The 16,238-nt window shown below is 50.9% G+C and overlaps 2 protein-coding genes across 3 annotated transcripts; both read right to left on the bottom strand.

Annotated features, from left to right (window-relative positions):
• Positions 1-20: 20 nt before the first annotated feature.
• On the bottom strand, positions 21-4,407 carry C16_21H6orf136 (chromosome 16_21 C6orf136 homolog). The gene is made up of 6 exons (XM_059281592.1): positions 4,195-4,407; positions 2,572-2,964; positions 2,131-2,219; positions 1,779-1,979; positions 395-464; positions 21-312 (listed from the first exon to the last, which is right to left on the bottom strand). The coding sequence occupies exons 1-6, from the start codon at positions 4,264-4,266 to the stop codon at positions 199-201; spliced, it is 939 nt and encodes a 312-aa protein (XP_059137575.1). The 5' UTR covers positions 4,267-4,407; the 3' UTR covers positions 21-198.
• Positions 4,408-4,600: 193 nt separating this feature from the next.
• On the bottom strand, positions 4,601-16,151 carry Atat1 (alpha tubulin acetyltransferase 1). 2 transcript variants are annotated; one of them, XM_059282011.1, is made up of 13 exons: positions 16,022-16,151; positions 15,535-15,595; positions 15,365-15,456; positions 15,189-15,249; positions 14,947-15,060; positions 14,660-14,761; positions 10,551-10,596; positions 10,370-10,438; positions 8,417-8,488; positions 7,916-8,159; positions 5,356-5,435; positions 5,231-5,273; positions 4,601-4,952 (listed from the first exon to the last, which is right to left on the bottom strand). In XM_059282011.1, the coding sequence occupies exons 1-13, from the start codon at positions 16,126-16,128 to the stop codon at positions 4,778-4,780; spliced, it is 1,266 nt and encodes a 421-aa protein (XP_059137994.1). In that variant the 5' UTR covers positions 16,129-16,151; the 3' UTR covers positions 4,601-4,777. The 2 variants fall into 2 exon arrangements, with proteins under 2 accessions (XP_059137994.1, XP_059137995.1); XM_059282012.1 differs by lacking the exons at positions 4,601-4,952; positions 5,231-5,273; positions 5,356-5,435 and adding an exon at positions 5,833-7,467.
• Between the last annotated feature and the right edge of the window lie 87 nt (positions 16,152-16,238).

Here is a 16,238-nt window from a genome sequence, read left to right as displayed (position 1 = left end):
AAGTGACATGAAACTCTGCCTCCTTGTTGCTTAAACTTTATTATTTACAAATTAAATTACACAGCAGCTTTACACAGCATGAGATGGGAAGAAGGAAGGAGAGTGGAGGGGAGGTGGCCGGCTCTGGACATCCTTGTCCACCTTCACCTCCTCTTGTGCGTAGCAAAGTCTTCAGTGATGCCTTCACCGAAGTGTGGATCAGGCCTTGGAACACACGTGTAAGCTGGGCTCTGGTTCTGACAGCCCCAGGGCCACCAGAGCTCCCACTAGCAGCTTTTTCACAGGCGTCGAAGGTGAGTGTGAAGGCGTCAGCTGCAGAGACAAGTTAATGGAGGCAGGGGAGCAAAAGACACGTTCTACCCTTCACCCCACCCCACCCAGACCCAACACTCACCTTGTCCAGGTGATGGCGACAAATGAGGCCACTGGAATTCAGGTAGAAGGTGGAATAGGCATCGAAGGTCCTGGAGAGGGGAGAAGCTTATGAGGGAGGTGAGGCATCCCAGGGATCAGAGACTCACCACTGTGCCCAGCCACCTAGGAACTCAAGACTCCTAGTGCTCAGGTTGGACTCGGAGCAGTTAAATCAGAGTGCCTTCTACAGAAGACCTGAGATCATTCTACTGTGCTGAAAAGTCGGTGGACCACTAGTTGTTTTAGTGTGGGTGGGTGGGTGAGTGCATGTGCCACAGCAGAAGACAGTCGGGGAGCTGGTCCTCTCCTCCCATCGTGTGGTTACCAGGCATTGAACTACGGTTGTCAGGCCTGGAGGCAAGCACCTTTACTTACCACTGAAACATCTCGCTGGCCCAGAAATCATTCATTTAAAAGCTGAAGTACAGTGGTAGAGGCCAAGCCTAATAATTTGGGGGAATGTACCAGCCAGAAACTTAACCATGTACTTCACCTAGGGTTGTAAAACTAAATTTAGGGTGCAGTATTTTTATTCATTTGGCATTTAATTCCTGGTCCTCCAGGAAGCAGGAATATTTTGCTCAGTAACTAAGTACTTATCACTTGTCAGGTCCAAGTAGCATAGGAGGAAAACTGAAATTTGGGGATTTTTTTTTTTTTCTTCTTTCAAGACAGTCTGTCCTGGAACTCGCTTTGGAGACCAGGCTGGCCTCAAACTCAGAGATCCACTTGTCTCTACCTCCCTAGTGCTGGGATTAAAGGTGTTTGTTACCATGGCTGGGCAGGTATTTTTTTGTTTTTTGTTTTGTTTTGTTTTGTTTTTTGAGATAGAGCCTCTCTGTGTAACAGCTCTGGCTGTCCTGGAACTTGCTTTGTAGACCAGGATGGCCTCGAACTCACAGAGATCCAATTGCCTCTGCCTCTCCTTCTACAGGAGAGATCTGATTCTCACACACTGTCTTCTGAACCTTCACTTACATGCTACGATGTGTACTAACTACCACATGCACACAAACACAAAGAAATAAAATTTTTTAAAAATTAAAAAAAATAAACTAAGCTGGGCGGTGGATATGCCTTTAATCCCAGCACTTGGGAGGCAGAGGCAGGCAGATCTCTGAGTTCAAGGCCAGCCTGGTCCACATGAGCGAGTTCCAGGACAGCCAGGATTGTTGTATAGGGAAGCCTTGTCTCAGAAAACAAAAACAGAAATAACAACAAAAAAACCCAATAAAATAAAATCTCTACCCTCAGGAAATCTATAGCCAAATCAGGGTAAGTCAAGGGCTGCTGGGAGACAAGATGACCAACTTCCAAGACAGCAGCAATATTAGGGAAGCCATTGTCGTTCCTGGCCCTCTTACCGGTAAAGCTCCTCTTTATCACGCCTGTAGAAACGCAGGAAGAGCATGTGTATGGGCAGACCTACTAGACGCCAGCGGGCTTGCAGGGTCCAGTTCTCAGGGTGGCGGGTCAGCTGTAGAACCTCCAACTGAAACTGTGCAAAATAGTTCCAAGCCAGGAAGCGGCAAAGGGTCAGGGACATAACGTACCATGTCCGGCCCCTGTGAGAATCAAAGGGAGGGGACATCAGGACTAGAAAGCCAAGCTGGCTTCTGTTGAAGGAGCAGGGAATGGTCGCAAGAGGCAGCCTAGAACCTCTGAGACAAGGCTCAGCACTGGGTCCTCCTCTCCCTCCCTCGCCCCACCTCTCACTTGGTACGGATGTTCAGGATCTCATTGATGAATTCCACATCCATTGAATACAGAGTGTAGTCATGGGAGCGAAGGAAGAGGGTAGGAAGCTGGGTAGAAGATGGCATCAACTCAGTGGGAAGAAAAGACCCCGTTTCAGGATATATGTACTTTATTTTTGAGACAAGGTGTGTAGCCCAATCTGGCCTTGAACTCAGAATCCTCTTCCCTCAACCTCCTGTCACCGGTTTGGCTTATTTCTCCGTTATCTATTTTTAGGGTCGTCTAATTTCTACTCCCACCCACAACTAAAAGGTCATCTCCAATTTAACTGTCCTTCATTCAGAGGGACATCCATTCCCTAGGGAGACACTTCACAGCACAGCTCTAGGCCTGCCTCATGCTGCCAAGAATTCAGTTGACTAGCTTGTCTCCATAGTCTTCCCAACTACACATGCTTACCTCCTGCCTCAGTCTCTCATACATGACAGCCAGGTGCTCCTCCATACTCTGATCTCTTGATGGGGTGGCAGGGGAAGGGTGGGAAGCTCCAGGAGCTTGGAAAGGTATCAAAGCCCCAGGATAGGGGCAAGGGGGCCCCTCAAAAAGGCTCCTAAGCCCATCCAGACAACCATTGTGCAGCTCAGGTCCGGGTCCCTCCTCCCGCTTTCCTAGAGGAAGAGCTACCCACAATGAGTTGAGAGCCTGGACCTGAGAGACAGGTGGTGGGAGAGCCTGAGGAGGAGGAGGATGTGGGGGTGTGAGAGACCAGAGAAGAGGAAATGATGGAGAAGTGGGTGGAGTGGAGTGGGGCCAGGTGGGTGGGAACGGCAGAGTCCGAGGAGAAAGCTGGTCCTAGAGAAAGAGAACAGAAAGAAAAAAGTCAGATGTCCAAGCTAGGCATGGTGGTACTAGGGAGGCAGAGAGAGGTAGGCCTGCCCACTGAGTTCCAGGCCAGCCAGGACTACACAGTGAGACCTAGTTTCAAAAACAAAACAAAAAATCAGCTGTCTAATGCTTCATCCCAGCTGGGCTGTTAACAAGGTTCAAATCCTGCCTGCTCCTCTGGCAGAAGAGAGAACCAGAGGAAGGAGGGATGGAGTCACCACTGTCTCCAGACACGAGGAAAGGGTGTCAGGGGAGAACAGTACCAGTGACACCTTCCCCAACTTTAGAAAAAGCACCTTTACATTTACAGCCCCTCACGATGTGGAGCCAGTTTTACATCTCTGACTCCAAGAATTGTAAGAACATGTTTTATGAACAATTGAAGACCGGTTTACTATATGATGGATGAAGTGATGTGACCTATAACATGTTAATGATTCTGAAACAGAGTTGTGCAGGGCAAAGGACATCCAGGTGAAAGGTATGAATTTTGAGTTCCGACTCTATCGGAACCTCAGGACTTTTTCCCTACGCCTCAGTTTCCTGGAAATGGATAAGAGTTAGGCCTCAGGGACTTATAATGAGGGCTATACAGGGTGATGAATGTAGATTAAACGTCAGCATCCATAAAGTAGCACATAAATGGAAACTATTATCATTCTGGGCCCCACTGAACGACATAACCCCGGCCGACTGCTGAAGCGTGAACTCCTCCGGCCACTAAGTTACTGCAAGGAGGGCAGGTCACCCTGGGTCAGGGCTGATTCCAAGTCCCTTGGCTCCCAGGGCCGGGGGACCCGGGTGCCTGGCCTTGGCCTCCAGGAGCCTTCCCGCCGGGGGCGTGGCAGTGCGGCGGCCCGCACCCCGGAGCCCGGACCGGTCCACGGGCAGCCTTGCAGCCTGGAGCGCTCTGCAGGTGCAGCGCAGGCCCGCAGTTCCGGCCTCCCCGCCCTGCCCTTCAAATCACCTCCGGGCGCAGGTAACGGCGGAGGCTGGGGTGCGCAGCTGCACCTCACCGGGGACGCCGGTGCCCCGAGCCCCGCCAGCCTACGCCAAACCCGCGCCCCCTAACGCGCGCCGCGCCGGGATGGGAAGGGGCTGCGGGGGCCACTGCGCCTGCGCCGCCCCGCCCCTCGCCCGCTCCGAGGAGGGTCTCCGCCCGCCCCCCGCCGGCCGCCGCCGCCGCCGCCGCCTCACCTGGGGTCGAGCCTGGTAGGCGCGCAGGCAGGGTCTGAGGCGCCGGGCGGCCCCCCGGCTCGGGCGGTACATGGTGTTCTTGGGGTGAGAGGGCGCCTCCCGCGTCCCGTCTCCTCACTGGGCAGCGCGCCCCGGGGCCGGCTTCGTGAAGGGAGAGGAGGGAGGGGGGCCGGGGCCGAGGGAGGGAAACGGAGACACCGTGCGCCTGCGCAGTGTGGGCCCGCCGCCGCCGCCGCCGCAGGGCCGCTGCGCGGGTGTGCGCCTGCGCTTGGCGGGCCGAGGAGCGCCCGCGCCGCCTCTGATCAGGCCTAGCAAAGTCTTGAAATGGTAGCGCTGAATGTGGTTTAATGAGCATGGGGGTGGGTGAATTAAGTAATGACAAGTCACTTTTTTTCAATGACTATAGTGATAAAAAATAAATACTTTTATTGCTCTCGTTAAAAATAAGATACAAACGATCTGAAGCTTGATAGGCCTGTTGAATGAATGAATGAATGCATCCATTATGAGGGCTGAGCTTTGGCCGTGTCCTGTAGTGAAGGAGAAGTAATACGGACTTGGAAAGAGTGCGAGGGGGCTGTGGTCACCAAGGCCGGGTGCTGCGGCGTTCCTGCAGGTTTCGGATGAACCTGGCGTTGATTACGTCCCCACCCACCGACCAGGACTGAGCTGATGGATTCTGTACCGTTGGAGCAACTGTACTCGTAGGTTCCTCCCCAGACCCAAGGGCTAACAAGACCTGATCCTCACTGGACAACCTGGTGGGCAGGGAGACAGAGAGCAGGTTAGAGCTGCTAACAGGAATTACTATTAGAGATTCTTCAAGGCCCTAGGGTGCCATTTCAATGAAGAGAACACCTGCTGGGGTATAAGGCCGGGACAGTTAACACTGTACAAACTTCAGCCAGCAGAGCGGGGCAGAGGGAGGCACCAGAGCTCAACCCACGAGGAAGAAGGCTTGTGTTAGCAGGAAGCATGTGAGAGTAATGTTAGTGTCAGAGGTGCAGGCGGCTGTTAGGGGAGGCGCAGACCTCACCTATCCTCTGCTTCCTGTTCCCCCTGCTTCCGTTCTTGGTTGCCTGTGGAAATACCAGGCATCTGGGGAGACTGCAGTAGTGTGTGTGGCCCTTGATTGGAGAATAAGGAGGAGTGACCACTTACCTGTGCCCGGGGATGAGGCACTGATTCCCCCATGGCGGCTGTAGTGGCAGCTTTGGGCTGCCAGCCCCGGGGGAGTCACCCTGTAGAAGAAATGGGAGATGATGGGAAGAGGCTCAGGATGAAAGATGGCATGGAGGGGTCAGAGGAAAGAGGAGGAACAAGGACAGAGGGCCGCTGTCACCCAAGGGTTCCTGTCTAAGCTCTCCCCAGCAAAGGTAGGGGAGGGCTTATTTTATACCTCAAGATTTTTAAAGTATCCCTGCCGTGTTGCTTTATCCCAACAGGGTGGTGTGTGATGTGATCCAGTTATGTCATAAAAACACTCACACAGCCCGGCGGCGGTGGTGGTGCAAGCCTTTAATCCCAGCACTTGGGAGGCAGAGGCAGGTGGATCTCTGTGAGTTCAAGGCCAGCCTGGGCTACAGAGCGAGTTCCAGGAAAGGCACAAAGCTACACAGAGTAACCCTGTCTCAAAAAACACTCGTGCATGCAAAAAAGGGGTTGTTGGACCATGTGCCCTGATGTTTGAAAACATAGTTACCTTAAGTATAAGATCTCAGACCAGAGTAGCAAGGCCAAATTTAGGAGGAAAGGGCTGTCTTTTCGGGAGGATGACAGACTCTGTTGGACTATTATTACTATTATCATCATCATTATCATTATTGAAGCAGGGTTTCACTATGTAGCTTGGCTGGACTGGAACATGCTATGTAGATCAGGCTTGATTCAAACTCTTATCAAGATCTACCTGCCTCCTAAGAGCTGGGATTAAAGGCATGTGCCATCATGCCTGGTACCCTGTGGGGATGGTTAGTAGGTAGGACTTGTCTTGAGAGAGCACCGAGGGATTAGTGGGGCAGACATGAAACAGTCCTGAGGTTAATGAATCCCAAGATCCCAGCAAATCTTAACACGTTATCCAGGGCTGGCCAGGGGAAGGAGGCAGAAGTCACTGGGGGAGGGACCTAAAGTTAGCTCCCAAGTGGATAGAGAGGTCCACAGAGTTACTGCAACTATTGCTGATAGAATCAGCAATAGAGATGGGCAGGGGCAGACCCTCAAAAGGGGGGCGGGGGACTCAGCTCTGCTGCAGATCTCAGAATGGAGAGGAGAGGAGACCCCAGGAAAACATTGACGCACAAATGAAGCTGACACCTTACACTGTTTTTCATTGAAAATGTCAATTTAGAAAACACAGAAGAATCCACACTTTATTGAGACAACACTGAGGGAGGAGGAAGGAGGGAGGAAGGGAGGTCCTGCTCCCGAGGACTTGAACACAGTGGGGCACCTGATCTACCACACGTGCGGGGGCGGGGGCATGGAGGCAGGGAAGGAGAATCTTCCTATGGAGGGAAAGGAGTCATCTCAAGACAATCTCACAAGTCTATTTATGGGGAGGCAGGGAGGTTAGGGGGCGTCCAGGAACTAATGGACCAGGCTTATCTTCAGAGACACAGCTACGTGGTCCTGGGGCGTTTGCTGGGATCTACTGTCTCTACTGCCAAGAGAGACTCAGATCATCTGAGGAAAGCAACATCTGACACATCTACACATCGGAAAGTACGATTTTGGCAATGTTGGGAGGACCCTGCTGGGAAGCCAAGGAGTCCTTGTCTCACCAGCCTGGACTGCTCTGAAGCAGAGCTTGCTCACAGGCTGGCATCAGCAGACTAAGGGACAGGCTTGTTTGGCAGCAGGATGCAGGATCAGAGCTACCAGTGGGCACTGTGGAGGGAGTTCTCCTTTGACAGGATACTCCTTAAAGGTTTCCCTGGTGGAAGGGGCCCTTGGACCTTCTCTGATGGTCTGGAGTCTGACCATAAGCAGAGAATGTGCTTCTCTAGGGAGTCAGTAGGAGCCATTTAGCCCAAGAGTTCTAGGAACAGAATGGGCTGTCTATGGGAGAGTATTCAGAGCACATGTTGGGAGTGTGGGGTGTCTTCTGTGGTAAGAAAAGCTACAAAGTGTTAGGCTATTTAGAACCCTGGCAACCCAGCTGTTCAAGAAAGGGGAAGAAAACATCTTGATGGAAGAGTGAGTTGTGGGTTGGGAAGGAGGAGGGCAAGGGGTAGCTGTCAGTATCGACTCTCTTCAGAGCGGGGAAGGGAGCTGTGGAGGGATGTTATGGACAGGAGGAGGGGAGAGGGAAGGCAGGGAGAGAGAAAAACAGAGATGTCAGAGGTGAAGAAGAAGCTAAGAGGAGACATAAAGCTCTTGGCACGGAGGCCCTTGGCCTTGGAACCCAATGGTTCCCAATCTGTAAGACACATGCCTATCCCTGGCAAATGTTAAACCAAGATTCCCCCAGTTTTGAAAGGCTCAAAGCCCCCACCCAATGGATTCTGTCTTCCTACTCTTTTAATGACCTCATTAACTCTGGTCCATGGCTCTGTACAAAGCACCTCAGAACCTTCACTCTTTTTCCAGACCAATGCTGCAGAAATTTGTGTTTTTGGTGAAGATTTCACTGTTTCACATTTCTGGGGGATTCCCCTCATCCTTCACCATTCCTAACGTCTAGACATCCCGAGGCTCCCAAATTTGCAAGCCCTATTACCTGGTGCGTCTGCGCTGGGCTGGGCTGCCCCCAGGGTCAGAGGCCAGCAGAAGACGGGCAGTGGGGTGTGGGGGGCAGAGACGCAGGGAGCGGAGCAGTTCTTGCTCTGGCACAAAGGGTCGGAGGGGACCCCGATCTGGAGAGCTTCCCAGGCTGCTAGAGCGTGGGGGTGGGTGAGCCGGAGGGGTGGCACGGCGGGGGGCCCTGTTCAGGGGCCAAGGAGGCTCCACAGCCACCTTCAGGACTGGGAGGAGAGGGAGAGCAGAGTCACAATGATCAAGGTTAGGCAGAAAAAGCAGTTGTAGCCTTTTATTACTGTCACCTGGCTACCTTCCTTTAACCATTCTTCCCCAGGTCCTTATGCCTAGCCAGCCTCCCCTGATCTGGTTCTCCAGGCTTGGCCACCCTCTTCTGAGTCCTCAGCCCAGCTACCCTCCCCTAAATCCTCCCCCCCCCCCCACCCCCCCCCCCCCCCCCCGCCACCGTCCCCAACCCCCTTACATTCTCTGTCACTGGAGGAGTATGGCTTGATGTCTCCCTCTGCCCTTTTTGGTGGCAGCTTCCGTGCTGGAGCTGGTGGTAACAGGGACACAGGAAGTTTTAGGAGATGCACCTTCCACCCCCCCTCCCTGCCACTTCCCCACAGTCCCAAACTTCTGCTCCCTGACACCACAGCTCCTGGGAATGCCAGTATAGAAGCCAGAAGCCGTGCCTGGCAAAGCCAGCACACCAAAGGGAGTTTGGGGGAGGAATGCTGGAGCACTTTCTGGAGAGCCAGAAGGAGTAGGCCAAACACAGAGTTGAGGAGAAAGATCCAGGGGAGACCGGGGCCTGGGAAATACAGGAAAGGATGGCCAAGGGGAGGCGAGCTCTTACTGTCCATGGGTGTTGTCAGGCCCCCCTGGGGTTCTGGGGCAGTGGAATAGTCCCAGCTGGGCCAGTGAGGACCCTGGGTCCCTCTAGATGAGATGGACAAAGCCCTTGGTTAATTGGGAATTGTTCTGGGGAGGGGAGTAGAGAGGAGGTACAGAACCTCTCCTTCCTGTACAAAAAAGTATGGAAAGACTGAGGTTTTATTAGGTTTTAAGATAATAATAACAGAATGTGGTGGCACATGCCTTTAGTCCCTGCACTGGAAAGGTAGAGGCAGGTCTGACAGACATGTCAAGTTTCAGGACAGCCAGAGTTACAGAGTGAGACCCTGTCTCAAACAAGGAGCCAGGCATGGTGGTGCATGCTTTTAATCCAAGAACTCTGGAGGCAGAGGCAGGACAAGCTTTGAGTTCAAGACCACCCTGGTCTACATAACAAGTTCCAAGACAGTCAGAGTAACACAGAGAGATCCTGTCTCAACCCCTTCATCCCCCCCAAAAAAGAGAAAAAATTGTGGGCATCTGCAAAAGGGTTTCAGCAAGTGGAAATTACTGTATGGCAAGGGTGGGTTACCTCCCTTTCTTAGGTTCTGCTTCACAAACAAGGATGGAGACCCCAATCAGCCCTCTGTGGACCTGCATCCATCCCAGATGGTAGCATGACCTCACTGCCTGCTGGACAGTAGCCTCCGAAACCACCACAGGTCATGGACATTTTGGGCCTCTGGGAGCCTGGGGGCTGACACTAATAAAGAGCAATGAGCTCTTCTTTTTTTTTTTTGGTTTTTCGAGACAGGGTTTCTCTATGTAGCTTTGCGCCTTTCCTGGAACTCACTCTGTAGTCCAGGCTGGCCTCAAACTCACAGAGATCCACCTGCCTCTGTCTCTCGAGTGCTGGGATTAAAGGCATGCGCCACCATGCCCAGCCAGGTTTAATTATTTTTGAAAAAATATTTTTCTTTTAAGGCAGGATCTCATATGTAGCTCTGGCTAGCCTAGACCTTGCCATGTAGACTAGGCTAGCTCCAAACTCATATAGCACTAGCTGCCTTGGCCTCCTGAATGCTGGGATCAAAGGCATATGTCACCATGCCAGGTAAAAATGTTATAAATTGAGAGCATTAAACTTTGGACTGTTCACATCACTATGCCATGAATAGAAATCAAAGGACTGCTGGGCTCACTTGCCTGTCGCTCCCTGGCTGACAGAGCCTGCAGAATTTATAGAGTAATATGATTTTGGCCTGTTTTGAGGGAGCTGACCTAGTCAAGAGGCCGTGCTGACATCGGTGGCCAGCCAAGCTCTGAAGGGGCTTAAAGAGAACCCTTGCTGAGGGCAGGACACCTCGGCTGTGAACAGTGTGGTTAAAGCATGTGCTTCAGCATTAGCAGGATCCTAGTTCTTCCCCGTTATACAATGCACTAGCTCCCAGCAGGGCACGGCAAACAGAAGAGACTGCTGGGTATGTGGGTGGCTTTTGGGTGTTCTAAAGTGCCAGCAGCTAGCACTGCACACTTCAGAACCTCTGGAGAAACCAGACGTCATGGCCCTTTAATTCCACCCAGTCCATGCAGGATTTACCAGCAGGCGTGGGATCGACCTCCGAAGCACGAGAGTGTCGAGTTGCCCTCAGAGAGGGAGTTGGGGGCCCTGTGAGGAAGGAAGAGGTGGTGGCCCTCAGTGGGGGCCAGTGGGACCAAGAGCCCACCTCTTTCCTTCCCTCTTCCCAACTACTAGACCAACACAAGGTAAGGAAACTTACGATGCTGATGGGCAAAGAAGCCTTCAAAGATCACAAAGTTGTTCACCTGGAAGAAGAAGTAAACGAGGCACACTGTCCACTCAATCTCAGCACACAGTGGATACAGAACCCTTGCCAGAAAGACCACACGGGTGGGCATGGATGTACCACATATATTAGGTACAGTGCCACATGCCTGTCACCCTAGTACTTGGAAAAGAAAGGTAGGAGGACCGAGTTCAAGGTTATCCTCAGCTAGACAGAGAGCTGGAGGCCAGCCTGGGCTACAAGAGACCCTGCCCCAAGAAACGAAAACTAGGGGCTAGAGAGATGGTTCAGTGCTTAAGAACACTGGCTGCTCTTGCAGAAGACTTATTTCCCAGCATCCAACATGGCAGCTTACAACTATCTGTAACTCCAGTCCCAGGGGATCCAAAACCCTTTCTGACCTCCTCCATGGGTACTAGGCACACCCATACTGCACATATATTCATGCAGGCAAAATATTCATACATATAAAATAATAAAATAAATCTAGCCAGGCAGTGGTGTCACATGGCTTTTCTCCCAGCAGAGGGAAAGGTGGCCAGCTGGTCTACAGTCAAGAGGACAAAACCGAAGCCTAACACTTTCTGTTTTCAGAACTTACTATTGAACCACAGAAATCAAAGCAGTATGACAGAAGGATCCAAGAGCTAAAAACACATGAATATACAGTGTGAAAGTGGCCTAGGACAGATGTCAATCAACAGAACTGAATCAAAGGTCCAGAGATAAACTTATGTGTCCAAGATCAACTGATTTTCAACAAAGGTGCCAAGATCATTCAACAGAAATTGAACAAATGTTTCTTTAACAAATGGTGCTTGGAAAAATGAATATCCACAAGCAGAGTTATTATCATAGCACAGATGCAAAGTAAATCAAGGGGCTGGGAGATACTGCTCTTCTGGGTCCCTTCCATTTCCAGCATCCACATGGCAGCTCACAACCACCTGTAATTCCAGGGGATCCAACTCCCTATTCCCACCTCTGCAGATACTGCATGCACATGGCACACATACAAACATGCAGTACTCAAACATACATATAAATCTTAAACAGAGAGCTCACATGACACCTGCTAATACTAATATTTTACAAAACATCTGTTGGCATTACTTACAAGCTAACTGCTCCACTTGTCCACAGTAAGCAGCAAGTGTCCGATGTGAAGAATGTGCCCCCTTCCACTGTTCTTTTTTTTTAAGGTGTTCTCACTCTGTACCTCCCTCCAGCCTTGAATTCACTCTGTAGACCAGGAAACCCTCAAACTCACAGAGATCCTCCTGCCGCTGCCTCCTGGGTGCTGGGACTAAAGGCGTGTGCCACCACCTCCCAGCTGTGATTGTGTTTTTCACTCAGTTAAAAACCAAAGCCTTTACAGTGACTTGTGTGGCCCTCAGTGGGCTCCCCTCCTTTCCTTCGGCTCTACCTCCTGCATTCCTTCTGTCACACTGAGCTGGGCCGGTCTCACTGCATAACCTTTTCACTGGCCATCACCTCACTCTGGACACTGCGCCGCCACACACTTGCTTCATGCTGTTGCACAAATGGACTAGCTTCTCAGTGGCAGCTTCCTCCAATATCTCACTCGCACCTGTGAAGCCCCTCCCCCACCAACACTGGTTTCATTTTCTCAGAACACCCTGAACTACAGAAAAGAACGCTTTTGGTTTTGTTGTTGTTTAAACAGGGTCTCTCTAGGAAGTCCTGGAACTCAACATTCAGATCAGGCTGGCCTTGAATTTAGAGACCTGCCTGCCTCTGCCTCCCCAGTGCTGGGACTAAAGGGATGCACTACCTTGCCTGGCCCTAGAATACATTATGTTTGTCTGGTTCCACATTTAGAAAGCAGATTCTTTGGTTTGGTTACGTATTCCTAGTGCCCACAACAGTATCAGACACACAGTAAATGTTTGTTGAATGTATTAGCAATGTGTCTCTACACTCACAAACAAAGTCACCCTCCCATGATCCACCAAGCCCCCTGAGGACTGAGATGTCTATTATTCTGGATCTTCCATAAATGTTGACCAATGAGAAACACCCTGTGTGAGAACAAGGTGGAGTGAGAACAAGGTGGAAATGAGCTGCTTATGTTTGGGGAGGAAAATGAAGTACAGTAAACAACCTATGTCCAGGTGTGGTGGAGAACTCTGGAAGTAGAGGCAGGATGATCTTTATGGTTCACAGCCAGCATGACTTACATAGACAGCTCCAGGACAGTCAAAGCTACACAGAGAGACCCTGTCTCAAAAAACCAACAACAGAAAGAAAGGAAGAACCCCGATAAAGGACAACAGGCTATGATGTGGCTCAGAGGCTAAGAACCCTTACTCCTCTTGCAGAGGACCCAGGTTAGGTTCTCACACCTCTGGCCTCCATGGTACTTACTCACTGTACACATATTCTCATGTAGGCACACTCACATACACATACATATAAACAAAGAATGGATAATTTTTAGAAAAGAATAAAAATAACAAGTGGGCATGGTAATCTGGCAGTTAGGAGTCTGAGGCAGGATTACTGTGAGTGTAAAGCCATCCTGGGCTACACTGGGAGTTTCAGGTCAGTTTCAGTTACAGAATGAGATCCTGTCTAAAAACAGGCCAGCAGAAATCCCCTAAGACTGACCGTGGTGCAGGCAGAGGTAGGCGGATCTCTGTGAGTTCCAGGCTAGCCAACACCGCACCACGAGACTCTCTCAAAAATAAGTCTCTCAAAACAACAAAAAAGCAGCGCATAGTGGTACATGCCTTTAATCCCAGCACTCTGAGCAGAGGCAGGTGGATTGCTATGAGTTTGAAGCCAGCCTGGTTTACATAGTGAGTTCTAGGACAGCCAGAGCTACACAGTGAGACCCCAGCTCAAACAAACAACCAACAAAAAACAAAACAAAAAACAAAAAAGAAAAGAAGACAGGATGAACGTTTCTAGAACATGTAATAGTGTAAGAAGAAAAAGATTTAGTTGTAAAATAAATCACACTAGACACTGACATAATGCTAGCTCTTGGGAAGCTGAGGCAGGAGGATCATCCGTTTGAGGTGGGAAGGCTATACAGCAAGTCTCCTTCAAAAACAAAACAGCTGGTCATCAAGGTACCTGTCATCCCATAAGTCAGGAAGTAGAAGAGAATTACCATGAGTTCAAGGCCAGCCTTAGACCGTTTCAAAAAAAAAAAAAAAAAGGTGGCACCCTGGACACATGTACATATAAGCAAAGCTAAAAGGACTCAGTAGATTTTATATATATGCACATCTATGTACATATATATGTACATGTAACTAATAAAGAAGAGATCATTTGGGAGAAGGGAACATGGGAGAAGTTGGAGGGGCAGCAGTGCTGTAGACACAGAGCTCATGTAGGAAGTTCTCAAAAAAAAAAAGAAAGCAGCTAAGGTGGTGGCACATCCCTCTAATCCCAGCACTCTGGAGGCAGAGGCAGGGGGATCTCTGTGTGCTTCAGGCCAGCCTGGGCTACAAGTTCCAGGACAACCAGAGTGACCCAGTGAGACTTTATTTGAAAATATTAAAAGAAATTAGAGGCTGAAGAGCTGGCTCAGCAGTTTAGAGTGCATGCTGCTCTTGCAAAGGACTGAGGTTCAATCCCCAGCACATGGTGGCTCACAACCATCTGTAACTCCAGTTCCAGTGGTCTCACACCCTCTTCTAACCTGTTTGTACAGGCATGAACATGGTGCACATATACACACGTGGGTGAAACATTCATACACATAAAATGTAATGTCTAAAACAACAACAAAACAACCCAAGGTAGGACTGGTCAGATGTCTCAAGGGTACAGGCACTTGCTGACCCTGAGTTCAATTCTCAGAACCCATGTGGTAGAAGGTCCAAACTGATTCTCACATCTTTCATCTCCACACATGAACTAGAATGCACAGTAAGAAAATAAATGTAAATTTTTTAAAAAGGGGAGTAGAGATGTAATTCAATGGCAGAGCACATGTATAGCATGCTCAAGGCCCTAGCTCTGATCCCTAGCACAACCACAGGATCAGTCAATCTAATGGGATTGCTCGGGGAGATGAGGTGCTGCCTCTGTGCAGAGCCTCTAACCTGCGGGACTGTGGTCTCCAGGTTGTAGTGCTTGTTCAGGAACTTCAGCAGCTTTGGTGACGGTCGATCAATGGCCAGCTGGTGTGGTTCAACTCGCTCTTTCTGTAGGAAATGGGAGACTTGGGGGCAGGGGGTGGTGGGGGAGCATGCTAGCAGGAAACTGGGAGCCTCGCAAGGGAACATGAAGAAAATGGATCACTATGGGGCAGGCAGCAGAGCCTCTGGGAGTCCCAGGGTGAGGAACCTTTTAGATCCGCTTTGACTAACCCATAAAGACAGGGTGGTACCTGTAACATATACTGAAAGAGTTCTCGCCCGTGGCCATGCCGCTGCACCGACTCGTGGATGTAAAAGTCCAGAATGCAAAGTGGTTCTACCTCATTGTGAGCTTCACGGTCATCCTACAAGGTCGAGAACAACACAACTTTTTAGGCGCCAGGCATCTTTGTTACCCACCCCACCCCATCCTCCTCCACATTTCTTCTCCGGCACCAAAGCTTACAAACGCCCAGTCTGCAGCAACACTCACCAGTACAAAGAGCTTCTTGTATCCAACTTTGAGGAAACCAATAATGGCTCCTTTCCCTGCCCTGTGGGGTGGGGAAAATCATGAACCAGTAGCAACTGTCTGGGAGAGATAGTAAAAGAAAGGAGGACAGCTAAGGATAAGTAAGGGTTTGATTCGGATGGAAGAACAGAACTCACGATCGGGCTGAAGTGTCCTTTAGTATATAAACAACATGGCGGTTACTCTGCATCCTACAAGCACTGGTGATGGGTGCGGGGAGGTGCTGGGCCTGCAGAAATGAAGACAGACTTTGTACCGGCCCTATCTGCCACCCAGTTTACCTTTGCTGGTCCGAGGTGCCCCGTACCTTGGCAGAGGCCTTTCCCAGTTCATCTACAATAGTCATGATTTGCTGCTGCAGATCCACACTGCAGAGAGAGGGGTCAGTCAGACACTTGCTGGGGTTACAGCACCCCAGGAGTTACTCCTGGCAGCCTGCTTGCTCCCACCCAGGCTCTTCCATGGGGTCTCTGCCTTTGCTTGGAACTCTTCATCTCCCACCTCACCCCTCCAGACCCCAAACTTCTGTTTCACAGCTCCCATGTTAAGATTACTGTGGGGCACTAGGAAAGGCGGGTCACCCACAGTCTCTAGTCGAGGTCACATTGGGCCAAGGGATAAAAGGTTAAGGATGCAGGCCGATTAACCCAGCTAGATCCAGGGTCAAAGGCCACCAAAAACCAGGCTGTGAACGCAAGAATGGCCAGTAGTCAGTGAGAAGGGGGCGTGGTGCCTTAACCAGATTTGGCGAGGAACCGGGACAGAAGGGCTACGGGGCGGGTTTGAAATGTCACCGGGCCGGCGTTGTGGTTCCGGGTCGGCGGGCCGGAGGCCGCAGGTGCTGGTCCAGCACGGTGATCCGCTCCGGGAACAGCGCATCCACATCGAACGGGAACTCCATGGCCCATTGTGCAGGACCGGACACGCCCCACCAACGTCATTTCCGCCACCAGGGGCGCAAACCCTGTCCATTTCCAGGACCCGCCTCCAGGGATCGCCCCGCCCCCACAG

Source organism: Peromyscus eremicus, chromosome 16_21 (genome assembly GCF_949786415.1).
Source record: "Peromyscus eremicus chromosome 16_21, PerEre_H2_v1, whole genome shotgun sequence".
Taxonomy (NCBI): domain Eukaryota; kingdom Metazoa; phylum Chordata; class Mammalia; order Rodentia; family Cricetidae; genus Peromyscus; species Peromyscus eremicus.
This window is presented reverse-complemented; position numbering and strand designations above follow the sequence as displayed.

What these genes read in the sequence shown, in the direction of transcription:
- Atat1 (XM_059282011.1), bottom strand. Translation starts at nt 16,128, where the DNA reads ATGGAGTTCCCGTTCGATGTGGATGCGCTGTTCCCGGAGCGGATCACC. An exon ending in ACAAGAAGCTCTTTGTACTG is followed by an intron (nt 15,061 to 15,188) that starts GTGAGTGTTGCT and finishes TCGACCTTGTAG; the next exon opens with GATGACCGTGAAGCTCACAA. An exon ending in GCCCAGCGCAGACGCACCAG is followed by an intron (nt 5,436 to 7,915) that starts GTAATAGGGCTT and finishes TTTCTTCTACAG; the next exon opens with GGTGACTCCCCCGGGGCTGG.
- C16_21H6orf136 (XM_059281592.1), bottom strand. Translation starts at nt 4,266, where the DNA reads ATGTACCGCCCGAGCCGGGGGGCCGCCCGGCGCCTCAGACCCTGCCTG. An exon ending in CCTACCAGGCTCGACCCCAG is followed by an intron (nt 2,965 to 4,194) that starts GTGAGGCGGCGG and finishes CTCTTTCTCTAG; the next exon opens with GACCAGCTTTCTCCTCGGAC. An exon ending in GATAAAGAGGAGCTTTACCG is followed by an intron (nt 465 to 1,778) that starts GTAAGAGGGCCA and finishes TCCCCTCTCCAG; the next exon opens with GACCTTCGATGCCTATTCCA.